At 35.7% G+C, this 18,268-nt stretch overlaps 3 protein-coding genes across 3 annotated transcripts; 1 reads left to right on the forward strand and 2 right to left on the reverse strand.

Annotated features, from left to right (window-relative positions):
* The first annotated feature begins 77 nt into the window (after positions 1-77).
* On the forward strand, positions 78-8,098 carry metap2b (methionyl aminopeptidase 2b). The gene is made up of 11 exons (XM_059535663.1): positions 78-271; positions 610-711; positions 812-871; positions 1,200-1,302; positions 1,391-1,552; positions 3,574-3,755; positions 3,855-3,949; positions 4,439-4,535; positions 4,618-4,721; positions 5,600-5,715; positions 7,053-8,098. Exons 1-11 carry the CDS (start codon positions 112-114, stop codon positions 7,303-7,305), a joined length of 1,434 nt encoding a protein of 477 aa, XP_059391646.1. The 5' UTR covers positions 78-111; the 3' UTR covers positions 7,306-8,098.
* Positions 8,099-9,953: 1,855 nt separating this feature from the next.
* On the reverse strand, positions 9,954-12,408 carry LOC132124773 (galanin receptor 2a). The gene is made up of 2 exons (XM_059535925.1): positions 12,361-12,408; positions 9,954-10,859 (listed from the first exon to the last, which is right to left on the reverse strand). Exons 1-2 carry the CDS (start codon positions 12,406-12,408, stop codon positions 9,954-9,956), a joined length of 954 nt encoding a protein of 317 aa, XP_059391908.1.
* Positions 12,409-13,036: 628 nt separating this feature from the next.
* Positions 13,037-15,628, reverse strand: pthlhb (parathyroid hormone-like hormone b). The gene is made up of 3 exons (XM_059536498.1): positions 15,238-15,628; positions 14,028-14,128; positions 13,037-13,842 (listed from the first exon to the last, which is right to left on the reverse strand). The coding sequence occupies exons 2-3, from the start codon at positions 14,114-14,116 to the stop codon at positions 13,467-13,469; spliced, it is 465 nt and encodes a 154-aa protein (XP_059392481.1). The 5' UTR covers positions 14,117-14,128; positions 15,238-15,628; the 3' UTR covers positions 13,037-13,466.
* Between the last annotated feature and the right edge of the window lie 2,640 nt (positions 15,629-18,268).

Raw genomic sequence — 18,268 nt, forward strand, 5'->3', positions numbered from 1 at the left:
TAAAAAGGTCCATTGGGTTGAACCCAGAGGAATCTCACCGGCGCCGCGCACATGGGCCGCGCATGATGTACGCTTTACCCACATGCCCACAATCCCTCGCGCGGTCACATCATGGCAGACGAGCTGACGCAGGAGCCGCAGTCCGCAGCTGCACAAATGCAGATTTTACCGAACGGAGACTCTCATTTTCCCAAAGAGGACACGGATCCCGCTGACGAGACCGGGAAGAAGAAGAAAAAGAAGAAGAAGAAGGGAAAAGCGGGAGCCGTAGGTACTAAAGACGAACGAAAGTGTCGTGTGGCCCTGACGTCTACTCCCCAGTTTGCTTTAAACCGACGAGACCTCGCTAGATCTGATATAATATAAGAGACATTCAAGTAATACCATCTGAACAGAGATTAATGTTTCGTTTCGGCGCTGGAGTGTTGAGTTAATGACTGGTTAGAGTGTTTAACCAGCGGGTGAACTCATGATATCAGTCGTGTATTGTTGTTATAGTTGTGTAATGTTGTTATGAGAGGAGTCTGACTCCACGTGCTTTCTATGTGCTTTATGTCTGTATATTGCATTGCGAGACCTACATCAAACTCCCTGGGCTTTTATTAATAGGAAACCTTGAGGGTGAAGGAGATCCTGGCATCACCAAAGTGGCAAATCAACTGGAGCAGCACACTTTAGAAGAGCAAGACAAAGAGGACGAGCCAGAAGAGGGTTTGTCTGAAGTTCACTCCTAAGAGACTCCTGTTACAATCCCATGTGAAAGTTTTTGTTTTAATGTTGATTGTTTTATTGTTACATTTCTATTTGGCAGATGGCGAGGAAGGAGATTCAACTGGAAAGAAAAAGAAAAAGAAGAAGAAAAAGAAAGGACGTGAGTGTTTGTTTAAATTCCCCTCGGAGTCTATATATATATATGAAAATTAAATTAAATTTATGCATAGAAACTTTGGACTTACATTGCATTCAGGCTGACAATTTTCTCCAATTTTCAAACCCCCAACCTTGCGCTTGCAAACGCAATGCTCTACCACTTGAGCTACAGGAACACTATATATATATATATATATAATATACACACACACATTTATTAGGTTATATATTTATTTATAAATTTACATATAATTTTTTTTTAATGAAAATAATTTATCCTTTAAAAGGCCTTAAATAAAACTTATTGATATTCCTCCATTCTCTTTCAGCCAAAGTTCAAACTGATCCTCCATCGATCCCCATCTGTGAGCTTTACACCAATGGAGTTTATGCCAAGGGCCAGGAATGTGAATATCCATCGACACAAGATGGGTACAGACAGCAGCTGCTTATTTACACACTCTGAAGTCAGCCTAAAACACTTCAAAGCTTCATAGTGAATGTGATTTATTTCACACAGACGCACTGCTGCATGGCGGATGACCAACGAGGAGAAGAAATGTTTAGATCAGGCTAATGAAGATATGTGGAACGACTTCAGACAGGCTGCCGAGGCCCACCGGCAGGTCAGGAAATACGTCATGAGCTGGATCAAACCGGGCTTAACCATGATCGAGATCTGGTGAGTGACACCATTCATCGGCTACATTTGTGAAAAAACTCTGGCTCGTGCTGCTGTGGTGAGTTTGAAATGTGAAAGTCGTGTTTACTCGGGGACGGATTCACAAACAGCTTGCACTAGGGCAAACTTTCTGTTGACAGCGCCAAAAAACAACTGTCTGGATTTATTAAAGCCATGCAGTAAAATATTAGTGGCGTAAAGACGTGGATACAGTTAGTTTTGCAGCTGGTGTTATTGCATATAGATTTGTAGGAGTATCTCTTTCAAATACAAAAATTTTAGGAGAGTATATACTAAGGTTTGCGGTTTACTTAGATTTTCTTAACACTTCACATGGCTGTGATAGTTGCTCATTTGTTCTGCTCTTGGTACATTGCATGGGTAATTATTAAAAATAAACCAGCTGCATCTGTTTTCTGTAATTTGCTTATTGTCAGTAGTTCAACAACGGCAAACTTTTCCTCTGTGCTTTTATAGGATTTCAGTCTTACTAATTTGCCCTGTTTAGTAGATCTGGCCCAAAAGTCTTACAGCCCTACTTAGCTTTAGCATTAAAACAGCCTTCAGCTGACCTGCAAATTATCTACTACTAGGTTTTTCAGGTTGACACCAAGCGGCAACATTCTGATCTGAAAAATGAAGCCTACCCGGAAGTGCGAAAAACTGCAATACATCGAAAATCCGCCAGGGGAAGGTCCCAAAAGGGAGCAAATGTCCATAGCCCCCATGTTAAAATGTCCATTTTCACACTATAAATTCATGTTTTTACAAGTTGGTCCCATGGACTTTTATTGTATTTTTCGATAGCTTCCGAGTGCCTGACAACTGTGAGGGGGGTGATTTTTTTTTTTTTCTAACTCGTTAGTTTAGATCGTATTTAGATATAAAATATATGACAATAAGGGTGTGGTTAACTTTGAGTGACAGCTTGATTGACAGCTGACAAGGCAGCGCCACGGAGAATGACAACAAGAAGCGCCATTTTTTAATACAGTTGACATATAATACTACTGTTTCTGTATCATGAAATGTAGTTTTAAGAGGTTTTCAGGCGAGAATGTAGTTGTTTAAAGCTCAAATCTGTGGTTTATTTAAAGATTTATGAAAATTGTATCCAGTTGATCCAGCGATGACCGGGCGCTCGGCGTTCATGTGCCCCGCCTGAAGCAGTCTTTCCTCGGCTAGACCTTCTAAAGTTTGCCGCCAATGCCGCAGACTCTGGTGTCTCTGTAGTGGTTAAACATGAGATATAATTCATCTTGTGTATATCTAATGGGCGATTTTTGGTCTCGTAAATCTATAATTTTTTCCCTGGGCAATCGTTTTGGCTGAGGGGAAGTTTCATAACTTTATAAGCTTATAAGTATGTTTAACTGAATTGTTTGCTTTATTTGTATAGCTTCTTATACCTTTTACTTATACTTTTATAATGGCTTATATTGATAAAGCTGAAATTTAACAAAAAGAGACTGGGTTGAGTTTTGTAATTTTAAATTTTAATACAACGAAGATGATCTGTAATGTTGTTTACTGCAAAATCTGTTCTTTAGTACAAATGCACATATTGCCTGGACCAGAAAATGTTTAATATTTTTATATTATATTTAAAATGAAAAGAGGCAGGTTTGTGTTTTATATTTTGTTTTTTCATAAATAGGCAAACGTTTTGTGTAGTTGAATATAATCAATATGCGTTGCCTGAACCACATTTGTGTGGCTATAATGTTTAAGATTTATTTTAATGAAAACGAAAATAGTTAGTATGGTGTTTTATAACATATTTCGTTATGTTAACGAGCTGAGTGAAGTGCGCTGCGTCAGAAGGTGGGCGGGGTTAGGATTTCCCAAGATTTTCCAAGATGGCGCTGCCCATACCCCCCATAAACGGCTTCAAACCCGTTCTTCAGAAAGTCTATGGGTGACGTCACAGACGCTTTGTCCATATTTTTTACAGTCTATGGTTCACACACATTGGCAGCCATGAGTTTAATCCGCTCATCAGGTCTCTCTTTTCATGCTAGTGAAAAACTGGAAGATTGCTCTAGGAAGTTGATCAAGGAAAATGGTCTGAATGCTGGTCTGGCTTTTCCGACCGGCTGCTCGCTGAACCACTGCGCCGCTCACTACACTCCTAATGCAGGAGACCCCACCGTTCTCCAGTACGACGATGTCTGCAAGATCGACTTCGGCACGCACATTAATGGTGCGCCTGAAGCAGCAAACGCTGCAAATGAAATATTAATTCTTTCCAAGTGATTTTTATACTGATCTTTGCTGATGTTTGATTATTTTGGTGTTCCAGGTCGAATCATTGACTGTGCCTTTACTGTCACCTTCAACCCAAAGTACGACAAACTGCTTGAAGCTGTTAAAGATGCTACAAATACTGGAATTAAGGTAAGCGTTAGAGAGAGCGAAAACATGCATGTGACATAACTCCCCAAAACTTACCTCCGTTACAGACTCTTATGCTCCCTACAGCTACATATATTCATCAAAAATACAGTAAAAAGAGCAGTATTGTGAACAATTTTAATTACTTTTCTTCCAAAATATATAAAACAGAATTTTCAGCATTATTACTCCAATCTTCAGTGTCACACAATCCTTCAGAAATAATTCTAATGTGATGATTTGCTGCTCAAGAAATATTTCTGATTGTTGTAAATGTTGGAAAACAGTTGTGCTGCACAATAGGTTTGTGGAAGCAGATTCATTTCGTTCAGGATTCTTTGTTTAAAATGTTTTTTAACATTAGAAATGTCTTTGTCACACTTTGTGATTGCTTGCTCTTTCTAAATGCTTATGTTTAAACATTAAATGTATAAGTAATTTGTGTTTTATTTGTAAGGAATCATTGTAAAGCACATTGTTCTGTTATTTCAGTGCGCAGGTATCGATGTTCGTTTGTGTGACATTGGAGAATCAATTCAAGAGGTTATGGAGTCTTATGAAGTGGAACTCGATGGAAAAACATATCAAGGTAAATGCAAATAATTTTAACAGCAAAGACCTAGAAATAACACAAGATATGATTTCACTATTGATGTTTCTGTTCTTTCCAGTGAAACCGATCCGAAATCTCAATGGCCACTCTATTGGACAGTACAGAATACATGCAGGCAAGACGGTGCCCATCGTGAAAGGAGGTGAAGCCACCAGGATGGAGGTATGTTGTGACTTACTACAAAGTTTCTGTTTCACAGATGTGAATTTATCTTTGATGCTTGGTTTTTATTCTGTGAGTCGCCCAATAAATGTTCATAAGAAGGAATATGAAGGCTGCATTGGTATGTCTCAGGAGAAAGAAGTAATTTTTTCGGAAAAAGGAGCAGAGAAAGTTTTAACAGTTTTGAGAGAGGCTCTGTCTGATAGTTCAGGGCTGAGTTTGGGTGTGCCAGAGATATCAACACAAGCCTAACCTCACACATCACTATCAGTCAACACCACAGGGTTTAAAGAGAGGTGTAGTCAAGCACACCAGCCTCCAAAATGTTCACCAAGGCTGCATTTATTTGATCTAAAATGCTGTAATATTATGAAATGTTTACAATTTAAAGTTTTCTATATCAATATACATCAGAATGAATTTATTCCTCTTATGCAAAGCTAAAATTGTAGCAGCATTACTCCAGTCTTGTGTCACATGATCCTATGATAAATGTTTCTAATATGCAGGTTTGCTGCTTATTTTCAACATAAATAAATCCAAGAGTGAAACTGTGATGCATTTTTTTTGTTCAGGATTCTTTGATGAATCGAAAGTTCAAAAGAACAGCACTTATTTAAAATGGAAATCTTTTGTAACATCATAAATATCTTTACTGTCACTTTTGATCCATTTTCTGCATCCTTGCTGAATAAGTGTTAATATAATTCAATAAATGAATCTTACTGAGCGAGCCCAGACATCACTTTCTTTGTCAGGTCAACATTTTACTGTGAATCTGCTCCTTCAATTGGAAAGCGATCGTGTAGAGTTGTTAATCTCATTGTTGAGGCTTTACTTCTGTCATTTTGTCACACGCTGAATTTCCTCTTGTACAGGAAGGAGAGGTTTATGCGATCGAGACGTTCGGCAGCACTGGGAAAGGCATGGTGCACGATGACATGGAGTGTTCTCATTACATGAAAAACTTCGAAGTTGGTCACGTGCCAATAAGGTGAGATACACACCGCTCTTATTCCTAACTGACTCTCCAGAAACAAGCAATTTTGTTATAGCTTATCAGAAGATAATTGACTCAGCTGCCTATCTAGGGATGCTTTTTAGGCATCACAGATATGCTCCAGAACATTAAAGTGATAGTTCTCCCAAAAATTAAAATGATCCCAAGTTTTACTCACCTTATCAAATAGGCCTGTTGTAATAATCAATATATCGACTTATCGCACAATATATGTAAATGACCTCTATAATTTTTGGTGATGCAATATATCGCCCATTTTATTTACTTAAAAATGTATGTCACCATGTTTTGTGCATTCCACTTGCGCCTGTGTCTTTTGTAGCTTCTCGTACATAACATGCTGTAGTCGTGAGGAGGTTGTTCAAATTGAAAACATGCTTCAAGTTCTACAAAACAAGTTTAATGTGCAGATTTGGTCTTGTTTAGGGATCTTTGCCTTTGTGCATACAGATATCTGAATGCTAAGTAATGATTGTGTTTTTCAACATTAGTGTGCACCCTTTATTTACAGAGAAAAGAAGGTCCGGGAAAAATCTCCATACAAGTTCGTTGTGCATTTCTCTTTTTTCTGCTAGTAACTATTTACTAGTTTATTTACTATTTATCAAGGTTTTTAAGGCATCTAATTTTTGGATACTTGATTTCCACGATCTAAATATTCTCAAAAATTAGGTTTGTTGTCATAATGTAACCATTTTATGGTGTTACATTATGATTTTATATTCAGTGGCATAAAATGGTATTTAAAATGAAAATAATATCAATTATCACAGTTATTTCTGGGGCAATAGAACAAGTTGTTATCGTGACAGGGCAATCCTCAAAGCATCCTAGGTGTAGATGACTTTCTTCTTTCAGACGAATCCAATCGGAGTTATATTAAAAATGATCCTGGCTCTTGCAAGCGTTAGACTGGGAGTAGGTGGGATAAAACACGTAAGAAAAAGTAGTCAAATAAAGCGCGTGCATCCATAATAAAACATGCCTCACGTTAAAATTCCGGGACATGAATGTTATTATGAAAGCACATGCTTTATTTGACTACTTTTGGACTGTTGAACAAAAACACCTGCCTACTCCTAGTCTAACGCTTTCAAGAGCCAGGATCATTTTTAATACAACTCCGATATGATTTGTCTGAAAGAAGAAAAGTCATGTACACCTAGGATGCTTTGAAGGTGAGTAAAACATGGGCTAGTTTTCATTTTTGGGAGAACTAACCCTTTAATGTTCTGGGAGCATGCCTGTGATGCCTAAAAAGCATTCCTAGATAGGTTCATGGTTTACCTGCTCGCGTTCCTCTTTCCCAGACTTCCCAGAGCCAAGCACTTGTTGAATGTGGTCAACGAGAACTTCGGCACTCTCGCCTTCTGCCGCCGCTGGCTGGATCGTTTCGGTGAGACCAAATATTTAATGGCACTGAAGAATCTCTGTGACCTGGGCATCATCGACCCCTACCCACCTCTGTGTGACACCAAAGGCTGCTACACGGCCCAGTTTGAGCACACCATCCTGCTGAGACCCACCTGCAAGGAGGTGGTCAGCCGAGGAGACGACTACTAGGCCTCCACCTCACCAGTTTTTATAACTCTCTCCTCTGCTTTCATATCACATGAGTATTTTGATGGGTAAAGGCCTTAGTAATTAATGAGCTGTGCCTTCTCATTTTTAACATGCTAGTATTTGTTTGTATAAAGGATGAATGGAGCTTTAAATCCTTTGTGGTAAAGATGTCCCCTTGTTTAACCATGGTTGAACTCGCTGGTGCAGATGTGTACTTATACTTACCCCCCACCTTTAAAGTGCTCTAGAACCATTCTGTTAATGCTGACAACGATCTGGTGCACTTTTATTGAGCAACACCCAGAGAAATGTGAATTCAAAAGCACATTTTTAGATAATCTGGATTAGCTTTGTTACACATTAGCAGTTGCAAGGTTTTTTTTTGTACAAAGCTTTACTAAATCCTGGCCTACGAGAAATTAGGAAAAGTTTGTGTTCATTGACTGTTATTATTTTTAATCAAGTGCTGTTTATCCTTTTCAGTTTGATTCAGTTAGGCTATAAAATAGTGTGAGACATTACAGATTGGGTTTAGCTTTATTCCTCAGCTCAAGAATGGACTTTAATGCAGCATACACCCCCCATAATAAAATACTCATTTAAACATGTTTTCCCTTTAAGAGCGGGCACGCGTAACAAAACTGGTGGTGTTGATATGGAAGCATCTATATTTTGGATATGCTTGATCTCAAGAAAACGCCTGTTTGAAATCAATCACCTTTCTCAGAATAAAGCACATGTGGTGTTTTATTTTGAAGTGCAAATAAAATTTATAAGAAATTGTGACCTGCAATTTGTTTCATGTCCTCTGTCTCAAGGCTTCATCATATATAACCAAATGCTTTAAATTAAGTGTAAAAGTCCTATATTTTTCCTTTGTGGTAGGCAATTTCAGAGAGGTGTATGGAAGCCTGTTTCTGCCACTTTAAAAAAAAGGAAAAGAAAAAAAAAGGTTATGACTTTTTTTCCCAGAATTGCATGATATAAACTCACAATTGCGAGTTATAAATTCAGAATAATTCCGAATTTTTTATATCATGCAGTTCTGACTTTATTTTTCAAAATTGCAAGCTTATATCTAAAAAATTATGACTTTTTAACTCGCAACTGCAAGTTTTTATCATGCAATTCTGAGGAAAAAAAATCGCAATTTACTTTGTTTTATTCAGTGGCGGAAACAGGCTTCCACAGAGTCGACAGTGTCACCGCTTTGTCATAATTATATTTAACCTTGAAGAAAATGTGATTGTACTGCAATGTAACAGGTCATTATCAATCATACACCAGTAACTTCTTAAAAAAATTTAATTCACATGTGAAAACTACAAAAGTTAGATTAAGTTACAACTGTATTACTATAGTCTTTGGTTACATGTACTTCATAGAGCAAGTAAAAAAAAACAAAAAAAAACCTGCGAATGAAACCACAACAACTCTGTTGTAATCTTATGGTACATTGACTAGACTTAGCCTACTTTAAATTTTAATAACATTTTACATATCACAAGTATATGAGACCCATGCTGGCAAAATGAGTCAGACCAGCACCAGCAAAATGTCTTCATCAATTTGACAGCATGGGTGCTGTAAATGCTCGCAACCAAATACAAAAGTGCGCTGCAAAAACACAACCAAAAACATAAACGTGCTGCAAATAGGCACCGACCACAACAGGAGGACCCCAAAATTACCCAAACAAAATTAAAATTAACCATGGTTTATGTGTAGTACATTGTACAAATGTAAATTTTCTTTTCTTTTTGTATTGATTATTGTATTGGTATAACCACAGTTATACAAATACAATAGTTAAACTATGGTTAGTGTAGGAAAACCAGGTGTGTATATATATATATATGTCTTTTTAATTAATCAATTTGTTTTTATTTTAATAGTAAAACTATGGTTACTTTTTGGGAAGTTGAAAAAAGCAAGTTAGCCAGCTTGCATAACGTTTCGCAATTACAGTGATTGTGTATTTCGTCTGCTTATTTAGGCTAATAATATCTTAAGGAAAAACCTAAGGAATCCGATGATCAGGATGTTAAAATAAACAAAAATCTCACCTTTCAAAGTAGACATTGATATGCATGCACTTTGCGGTTCCCTTAAACATGTCATATTTGGTTGTGTTGCGAGTATTTGCTCGCTTTTTTGTGTTTTGTCGTGTTGTATTTGCAGTTGTCAAATTGATGTAGTTATCTTAATTTGCAGGTGTTTTTTTCTATTTGCATGTGTGTTTTCATTTGCGCACCAGTATATTTGTAGCAAAAGTCAACAATACATTGTATGGGTCAAAATTATAAATTTTGCTTTTATGCCAAAAATCATTAGGATATTTTGTCAATTTTTACCGTAAATATATTAAACTTAATTTTTGATTAGTAATATACATTGCTAAGGACTTCATTTGGACAATTTTAAAGGCAACATTTTCAATATTTAGATTTTTTGCACCCTCAGAACCAGATTCAGTCACATTCAACATTGCTTTGTGGGTGAAATGCATTCATTTCAGTTGATATCCACACAATTATGAATTTTGTACCAAGGCACAAAGGATTCAGATCTCCTTGAACCAAACAAACCAAACTCTAATACAGCTTTACATTCAACATGTTCTAATTAAATCGATATATTCTAGATGCTCAGAAACTCTCCGTCACACTAATGACCTGCGGATGGACTCGTTTCCTGTTCCATTTGAACAGCCAGTCTCTCTTGCGTCTGTAGCGTTTGGACAGCAGAACGTAGAGGACGGGGTTCACGCAGGGATGCAGATACTGGAGAACAGTGCAGGTGAAATGAAACATCTCCCACGAGCGGCCGTGCCGGTAAAGTCCCAAATACACGCACAGCTCTAGAACGTACCCTGGCAGCCAGCACAAGGAGAAGGTCCCAGTGGACAAGAACACCATGAGAGACACCCGTCTTGTGTTCCTGGAGCCTGTGAAGGACATAACCTGTCTCTTGTGCAGGAAAAGAGCAATACGTGCGGAGTTGACTGCGATAACCAGCATAGGGATGAGATAGTAAAGCACAAACTGGCTGAGAACGACCTGGTAATGATGTTCTTGGGTAGTAGGCAAACAAACAGTGGAGTTACTCACACCTGGGCCTAAGCTTTCCTTAGTGGCGAAAATACGCAACGGCAGACTTATAAAGAAACTCAAGGCCCAGACCAGAATAAACATGAGCACCACTAGATCCATGGATGGAGGTTGATAGGGCTTGGTGATGATCATGGCGCGAACCATAGATACGGTGCACAGCGAGTACGTGCTGGCGGCCAGAGAGAATGCCAGCAGAAACTGATAGACCTTGCAGGATGTGATGCCCAGAGGCCACGAGAAACTGACCGCCGAGTGGACGGTGAAGGGGATGAGGAAGAGCATGAGGAAGTCGGCCAGAGCCATGCTGAGGAGAAGAACGTCCAGGCGGTTTTTACGAAAACTCTTGTGTTTGGCGAAGAGAGAAAAGGCCAGCAGGTTGGCGCAGAAACCGATGCCCACTATGATGCCAGCAAAGATCACTCCGTAACTGTTAGTGGCTCCCTGTGAGACAGTAGCAAAAAAAAAAAGGTATGCTTTGAGCTACACTTCAATTCTTAGATCTGTGAATCCAATAAAATTTATAGCTAAATATCATTTAACATTTGAGGGAGTCATCGGATGCCCATTTTTCACAAGTTGATATGATTCTTTAGGGTCCTAATGAAAAGTCTATAACATACTATGGTTAAAATTTCTAAATGGTAGTGTAAAAAAACACCCTTGTTACCCTGTCAAAAACAGCTCTGCACACAACCCGTTTTAGTGCATGTTCCTTTAAATGCTAATGAGCTCTGCTGACTCCGCCCCTCTGTTCCTTTGGATGACAAGCCGTTCTAAACTCAGTCTGAGAGCGGCCTGATTTGAGAAAGGGGAAATGATATACAGGGATAAAAAAAAAACTGGGTGTATTTTTATCATATAGGGCGGTTATGTACACACACTGCCAACACATTTCAGTTCAAACAACTTGAAAAAGTGCATGTCACATGACTCGCATCCGATGACCTCTTAGAAAAATACAATATAATTTTATATAAAATAAATGAAATTCAAAATTATAAATATAAATTATGCATACTATTAGAAAATATGAATGATCTGAAATTAAATCTTTAAAAATTTAGAAAATACAGAAAACTGTAAATACAGAAAACTATAATTTTCTGAAATATTGATATTTGAAAAAACAAATGGTGTTCTTTTTAACTTTTTTTTATTAATCAAAGAAAATGTGTGTGTATATATATATATATATATATATATATATATATATATATATATTTATACACACATTTTTTTAATATAAATTAGAAAAATTATATATATATATATATATATATATATATATACATATATATATATATATATATATACATATATATATACAATTTTATATTTGTATTATTATTTCTCAGTAAACCATTATACAAAGTTAGATTCATTACCATCTTGACTCATTTTTCGTTTGTCTATACTGAAAATGTCAAATGATAAATTATTTGATATAATAAGTTACATCTATTAATATTAATTCATTCCTAATTCATTGTCAGAGAAAATTAGCTACTCACCATCCCAGATGTTTAATTAGATGTCCATGTATTCGCAAATGCGTCCGTCATTTATCTGTGCTTTTTCAGATAAGATTCAACAAATCATTTTTAATTCAGAGAGATATCTATACGTACAGGCAAACTTTCCCTAATGCTTCAATCAGAATAAGTGCCTTTTACAAAGCCTAAAAGAAATAAGAAACATGTCCATGTATCAATATAGCCACCTATTAAAACTGATATCAGAAAACTACTTTTTTCTAAAGATTTGATGTGGAGAAAATACAGCAAATGACTTGTTTCAAATGAATGTATGTCAGCTATTACCTGCTGCTTTTCCATCTGTCTCAGTCTGATCAGGGGCTCATTGATTTGTGATTGATCTCTAGCTCTTGTGTTCTGTGGTTTATGAGTCTTTAAGGCATGGCATGTGATCCTAAAGCACTCACAGGAAGTTGACAGAAGGTTGCATTTTCCTCTCCATCCATTAGCACCATTTTTGTGTCTTTATTTGCCTTGCATTTGCCCTCTGAGCACAGACACCGCTCCACACACTGATTGATTATTCCACCATCCTCAGTCAGTAAAAACAGATACTTAAACTGCACTGATGAAATAATGAAGTCACATTTTGCATGCATAGAAAACTAGTAAAAACTTCAGTTATATGGTGAAAATCATGAGAATGAATTTGGAATTGCTGTAAAATAAGCTTTTTTTCTCATAATATATATGTGTATATATATATATATATATATATGTGTGTGTGTGTGTGTGTGTGTGTATTATATATATTAGTACAAAATAAAAAAAATATTTTCAAAATGATTTAAACAGATTTATCACATACATTACAATTACTAATATATATATTAGTCTTAACAATTAAAATATAATATAGAGATGTAAAGCTGTTGCTTTGCATTTATAGATAAATGATAATACAAAAAAATGCACTTATACGTTGCAAATCATGAGAATAAATTTGGAGTTCTAGTAAAATATATTTTTAGTAGCTTTATTATGTTTTTTGAAAATAGCAGAACATTAACTAAAAGAAAAGAAAAGTAGGATAATAAAAATCTAAATGTAGACCAGCATATCTATCTAAAGTGCATTCGCAAATCTCGTCAAAATCAGCAGCATTGAGATACATTCAGGGAATAAATATTCCAATCAAATAAATTAAATATTTCATGAAAAGTCTTACTGAATGACTACATTTAATACAGGGAACTCTGATTGTAACAAATACAAATTAGTCTGTATGTGAAGCGCTTTCTACTCATCAAATGAAGCTCTAGAATAGAGAACTGATTAGAAAGTTTATTTTGAACGAAAAACAAACCATGAGTCACTATTTTTGCATATCCCATGCCACGGTGAAATAGTCTTTTTGAACTTTACATTTTAAAGGTGCATCCACCAATAGCAGTGATGAAGTCTCAGCTCTAACTGTATCAGGCAGCAAATCATCTTATCACAAAGCCTTCTCAGTTCGTCCAGATTCAGTTGCTGTGCTTCGAATCGAGCCTTCATTCTTATCCAGGCTCTTTTATTGGTCTCTAATTTGCATACGGAAGCCACACCCCCTGTCCCTCCTCCATCTCCCCAAACTCATCTTCCTCTTCCTCTTGGTCACAGCTTTCAGTGGCTGCTCCTGGTATCTCAGGGTCTTGCTGGTCTCCTGCGGCAGGTCGTCTCTCGTCCCTATAGTCTCCATTTGAAAGCTCAAGGGGAAGTTTTTGGAGCTGCCCATGGGTTTGGACAGCCGTGGGGTCTGGACACTTCTCTGGATCTGACCGGGGGAGTCCCACACCTGAGCCGTGTGCACCTGCTCAAGCAGATCCTGGATAAACGTACGCCTCTTCCGGTCATGCAGGGATCGACCCCTGTCATGCATCATCTGTGCGTGTCCTACTGAGCGCCGCCTGGGGCCAAAAGAGAGAGAATATAGATATTGAACTCATTTGACTTGTAGACATGATAAAGCATGCTTTACTGCATGCAGTGTAGTGTCGTGCTTCTTCTGCTGCCAGCAGATGTCAGTCTCAACACAGCTCTGACTTTTAGAGATCTGTCAGAAATCCAGCAGTAAGAGGAGATCATGACTTACTGTCTGTAGCTGAGAGCATTAGTGGGTCTGGGTTGGACCGGGATCGGGACGGTTAACAGGAACACAGCAAACCCCCAATGCCTCAACATACTGCTGGACAACTGAACACAGGACAAATTCACAAGGGTTATTTAATAGTATCTAGTGCTTGTGTGTAAATATTTACATTTTATATAGCCTATATAATTTATTAATAATATTTTATTACACATATTAGTGAAAAGAGGCATCAAATACAGTTTTATTATATATATATATATATATATATATATATATATATATATAAAATAAAACTGTATTTGATGCCTCTTATATATGATATATATATATATATATATATATATATATATATATATATATATAATCTTGATATATATATATATATATATATATATATATATATATATATATATATATATATATTAAATATTTAAAGTAAAATATAAAAAATGTGCATTTAATTATAACATACATAGGCTATACTATATATGTTAATATTTTACTACACATATTAGTCAAAGAATAGGCACAATATATAATACAAATTTATAATACATATTAAAATATTTTATGTATATTTAAAATACTTAAAATGCAATATTTATGTTATTTATAATTATAAATATTCACCTTTAATTTAAATATAATATAATACATATTCTATATACTGCAGATTTATAGTTTTCATTATAAATGCAGTAGATGTTTAATTTTTATTTAAAAATAAATAATTACTATACATTTTTATAAGACGTTTTAAAATAAATGATTATATTCTGCATACACTATATATATATATATATATATATATATATATATATATATATATATATATATATATATATATTGATAATTTACTATGTCAATTGGTTAAAAAATATATACATTTTGTAAATAATTACTATATAATTGAAAAAATATTATGGAAAAAATATGATATAATATTTATCTTACATAATTTATAAATCTGATTTGAATTTAAATATGAGATCATACTTAATTAGGTTATATTTTAAATAGAAATGTTACAAATTTATAAATATAACATTACAAATTTTAAATATAAGATAATATATTTTTTTCACCTTCTGTATGCATTTTAATAAAAAGCATTTCATAACATATATTTCCATAAAATGGAAATAGTCATTGAATGATAAAATAAGTCATCAATTAACATGAGGTGTAACATTGTTGATAATATACTCACATGTAATGGCACTGCTGAGTCGATCAGTTACTGCTGCATGTTACTGCCACCGGCTGGACGCCACATGTGACTACGATCATCAAACAAGAGCATCAATGAAGCATGTCAATATGTCCAAACTCCACTGGTCCAGAAGACAAACTCTTCCTAAGAAAGAACGCATAGATAGTGAGAGGAAGAGAGGACCAGAGCGATGGGCGTTAGATTTATTGCACCAGTGGGTCTTGTAAGTCTCCTCTGCTGTTCACTGCAAACTGGGATGAGAAAACTAGTGTGCACTGCATGCTTGTCTCTCTCTCTCTCTCGGTGTGTGTGTGTGTGTGTGTGTGTGTGTGTGTGTGCTGCCCATGAGTGCCAAAGTGTATACTAGACTGACAAACCACTCACACACTCCAAGAAATGCACAGGCAGACACCTTCATTGGAAAAAGGGTAGCACGCTGCTCTCTCTCTCTCTTTCTCTCTCTCTCAAAACACTCACGAGGAGCTCAGGTTCAGTGAGTGAGGACTTGAACTTTTGATGAATTTTTACTTCTTTACTGTGTTTTCTACAACTATTAGGAGCTTGTCCACACACTGGGTCCTTTTAATATATGAAGTAAATGTTGGAAAATACACTCTTAAAAGTAAAGGTGCTTGAAAGGTTCTTCACAGCGATGCCATTGAAGAGCCATTTTTCAGTCAAAGGTTCTTTAAAGAATCATCTATTTTTTTACCTTTTTATAATCTGAAGAACCTTTTTCACCACAAAGAGCATTTTTGTGAATGGTAAAGGTTCTCCAGATGTTAAAAGTTCTTTATGGAACCATTTAGACAAAAAGGTTCTTCTATGACATCGTGAAGCACATTTATTTTTAAGAGGGTACTTCTTTTTGGCTTAATTATTTCCTGAAAGCCATTAAAACGGCTTTAAAAATAAAAAATTTTAAAAATAATTTAAAATTATTATTTTTCGAACCAATTCATCATTCAAATGGTTCTTCAACCAATCAGTTTTTCATTTAAATAATTGTTCTACCAACCAATTAACAATCCTTGTTTCTATTACCAACCAATTCATCATTCAAATGATTCTTCTTCCAACCAATTCATCATCCAAATGATTCTTCTATCAACCAATTCCTCATTCAAATGATTCTTCTTCCAAACAATTCCTCATCCAAATGATTCTTCTTCCAAACAATTCCTCATTCAAATGATTCTTCTACAAACCAATTCATCATCCAAATGATTCTTCTATCAACCAATTCCTCATTCAAATGATTCTTCTTCCAAACAATTCCTCATCCAAATGATTCTTCTTCCAAACAATTCCTCATTCAAATGATTCTTCTACAAACCAATTCATCATCCAAATGATTCTTCTATCAACCAATTCATCATCCAAATGATTCTTCTATCAACCAATTCCTCATTCAAATGATTCTTCTTCCAAACAATTCCTCATTCAAATGATTCTTCTACAAACAAATTCATCATCCAAATTATTCTTCTATCAACCAATTCATCATCCAAATGATTCTTCTATCAACCAATTCCTCATTCAAATGATTCTTCTTCCAAACAATTCCTCATTCAAATGATTCTTCTACAAACAAATTCATCATCCAAATGATTCTTCTATCAACCAATTCATCATCCAAATGATTCTTCTTCCAAACAATTCCTCATTCAAATGATTCTTCTACAAACAAATTCATCATCCAAATGATTCTTCTATCAACCAATTCATCATCCAAATGATTCTTCTTCCAAACAATTCCTCATTCAAATGATTCTTCTACAAACCAATTCCTCATTCAAATGATTCTTCTTCCAACCAATTCATCTTCCAAATATTTCCTCTACCAACCAATTCCTGATCCAAAGGATTTTTCTACCAAACAATTCATCATTCAAATGATTTTCCTACCATTCAATTCTTCTTCTTCCAACCGTTTATCATCTAAATGATTCTTCTATCAACTAATTCCCAATTCAAATGATTCTTCTACCAAACAATTCTTAATTTAAATGGTTCCTCTACCAACCAATTCCTGATCCAAATGATTCTTCTACCAAAAATATGCTGCATTATGCTGAACATATGTTGATTTGGCCTTTTAGTTTGCAAGGAAATTCTATGCGAGAGTTCGGAGGAACATTATAGCTCATAGCAGAGACCATGAGACCCTCCCCTCCCTAAATATGGGTGCAGCTGGTTGAAGAAAGTAAACAGCTTTGGCTGACCACTGTCCCAAGGGATGATGACCATAACCTCAGAGAAATCAAGCCTGTGGGGGGGTTAGCTCGCCTCCTAAGCAAACGTAATGGCCAAGGTGGTTTTTGGGGAGCCCACAAAATAGTACCGCTTCATTTAAAGAATTCGGAGAGAGAGGTTCACAACATAACTAATGCTCATCAACTATAAATTAGTTCAGTGTGACACTAAAATATTCCATATATTTCCATCTTTATGGGGCAGTGCATTAGAAAATAAACTGACTTACAGTAGTGTTTTAACGTTTGGGGTCGGTAATTTAGTTTTTACTATTAGTCAGCAAGGATGCATCACATTGTTCAAAAGTAACAGTAAGGACATTTAAAATGTTACAGAAGAAATATTGGATCGTTTTTTATTAATTTGTAATGAAATAAATGCAGCATTGGTGATCATAAAAGATTTATTTCATAAGCATTAAAAAACCTTACTAACCATAAACTTTTGAACATTAGTGCAAATGTGGGCCACATATATAATATGTGCAAATGTAGTATGAACGATTATATGAACTGTTTGTTTTTGTCCTTTTTAGAGCTTGTGAGAACTGTGAAAAGAGTTTTCTCCCTTGTGTTCCACAGGAAAATAACAGCGTATGAGTTTGAGGGGCTGTGACATAAATTATGACAGAATTAGCATTTTTGTCACGTCTGATTTTCTCAAACGGGTTGTTGGTCTGCTGGAGTTTTAGTATTTTGTAATGTGAACATCGCCTCGTATTCATTTGACAAATAAAATCTGGTGATAGATGGTATAGAAAACAAGAACTTTT

The sequence above is a fragment of the Carassius carassius genome, chromosome 43 (genome assembly GCF_963082965.1).
Source record: "Carassius carassius chromosome 43, fCarCar2.1, whole genome shotgun sequence".
In the NCBI taxonomy this organism is placed as follows: domain Eukaryota; kingdom Metazoa; phylum Chordata; class Actinopteri; order Cypriniformes; family Cyprinidae; genus Carassius; species Carassius carassius.

Excerpts from the sequence above, each read along its gene's own strand:
- pthlhb (XM_059536498.1), bottom strand. The coding sequence starts at position 14,116 with ATGTTGAGGCATTGGGGGTTTGCTGTGTTCCTGTTAACCGTCCCGATC. Across the intron at positions 13,843-14,027 it reads AATGCTCTCAGCTACAGACA|GCGGCGCTCAGTAGGACACG; the intron begins GTAAGTCATGAT and ends TTTTGGCCCCAG.
- LOC132124773 (XM_059535925.1), bottom strand. The coding sequence starts at position 12,408 with ATGGTGCTAATGGATGGAGAGGAAAATGCAACCTTCTGTCAACTTCCT. Across the intron at positions 10,860-12,360 it reads CAACCTTCTGTCAACTTCCT|GGAGCCACTAACAGTTACGG; the intron begins GTGAGTGCTTTA and ends ACTGTCTCACAG.
- metap2b (XM_059535663.1), top strand. The coding sequence starts at position 112 with ATGGCAGACGAGCTGACGCAGGAGCCGCAGTCCGCAGCTGCACAAATG. Across the intron at positions 272-609 it reads GGGAAAAGCGGGAGCCGTAG|GAAACCTTGAGGGTGAAGGA; the intron begins GTACTAAAGACG and ends TTTTATTAATAG. Across the intron at positions 872-1,199 it reads GAAGAAGAAAAAGAAAGGAC|CCAAAGTTCAAACTGATCCT; the intron begins GTGAGTGTTTGT and ends ATTCTCTTTCAG.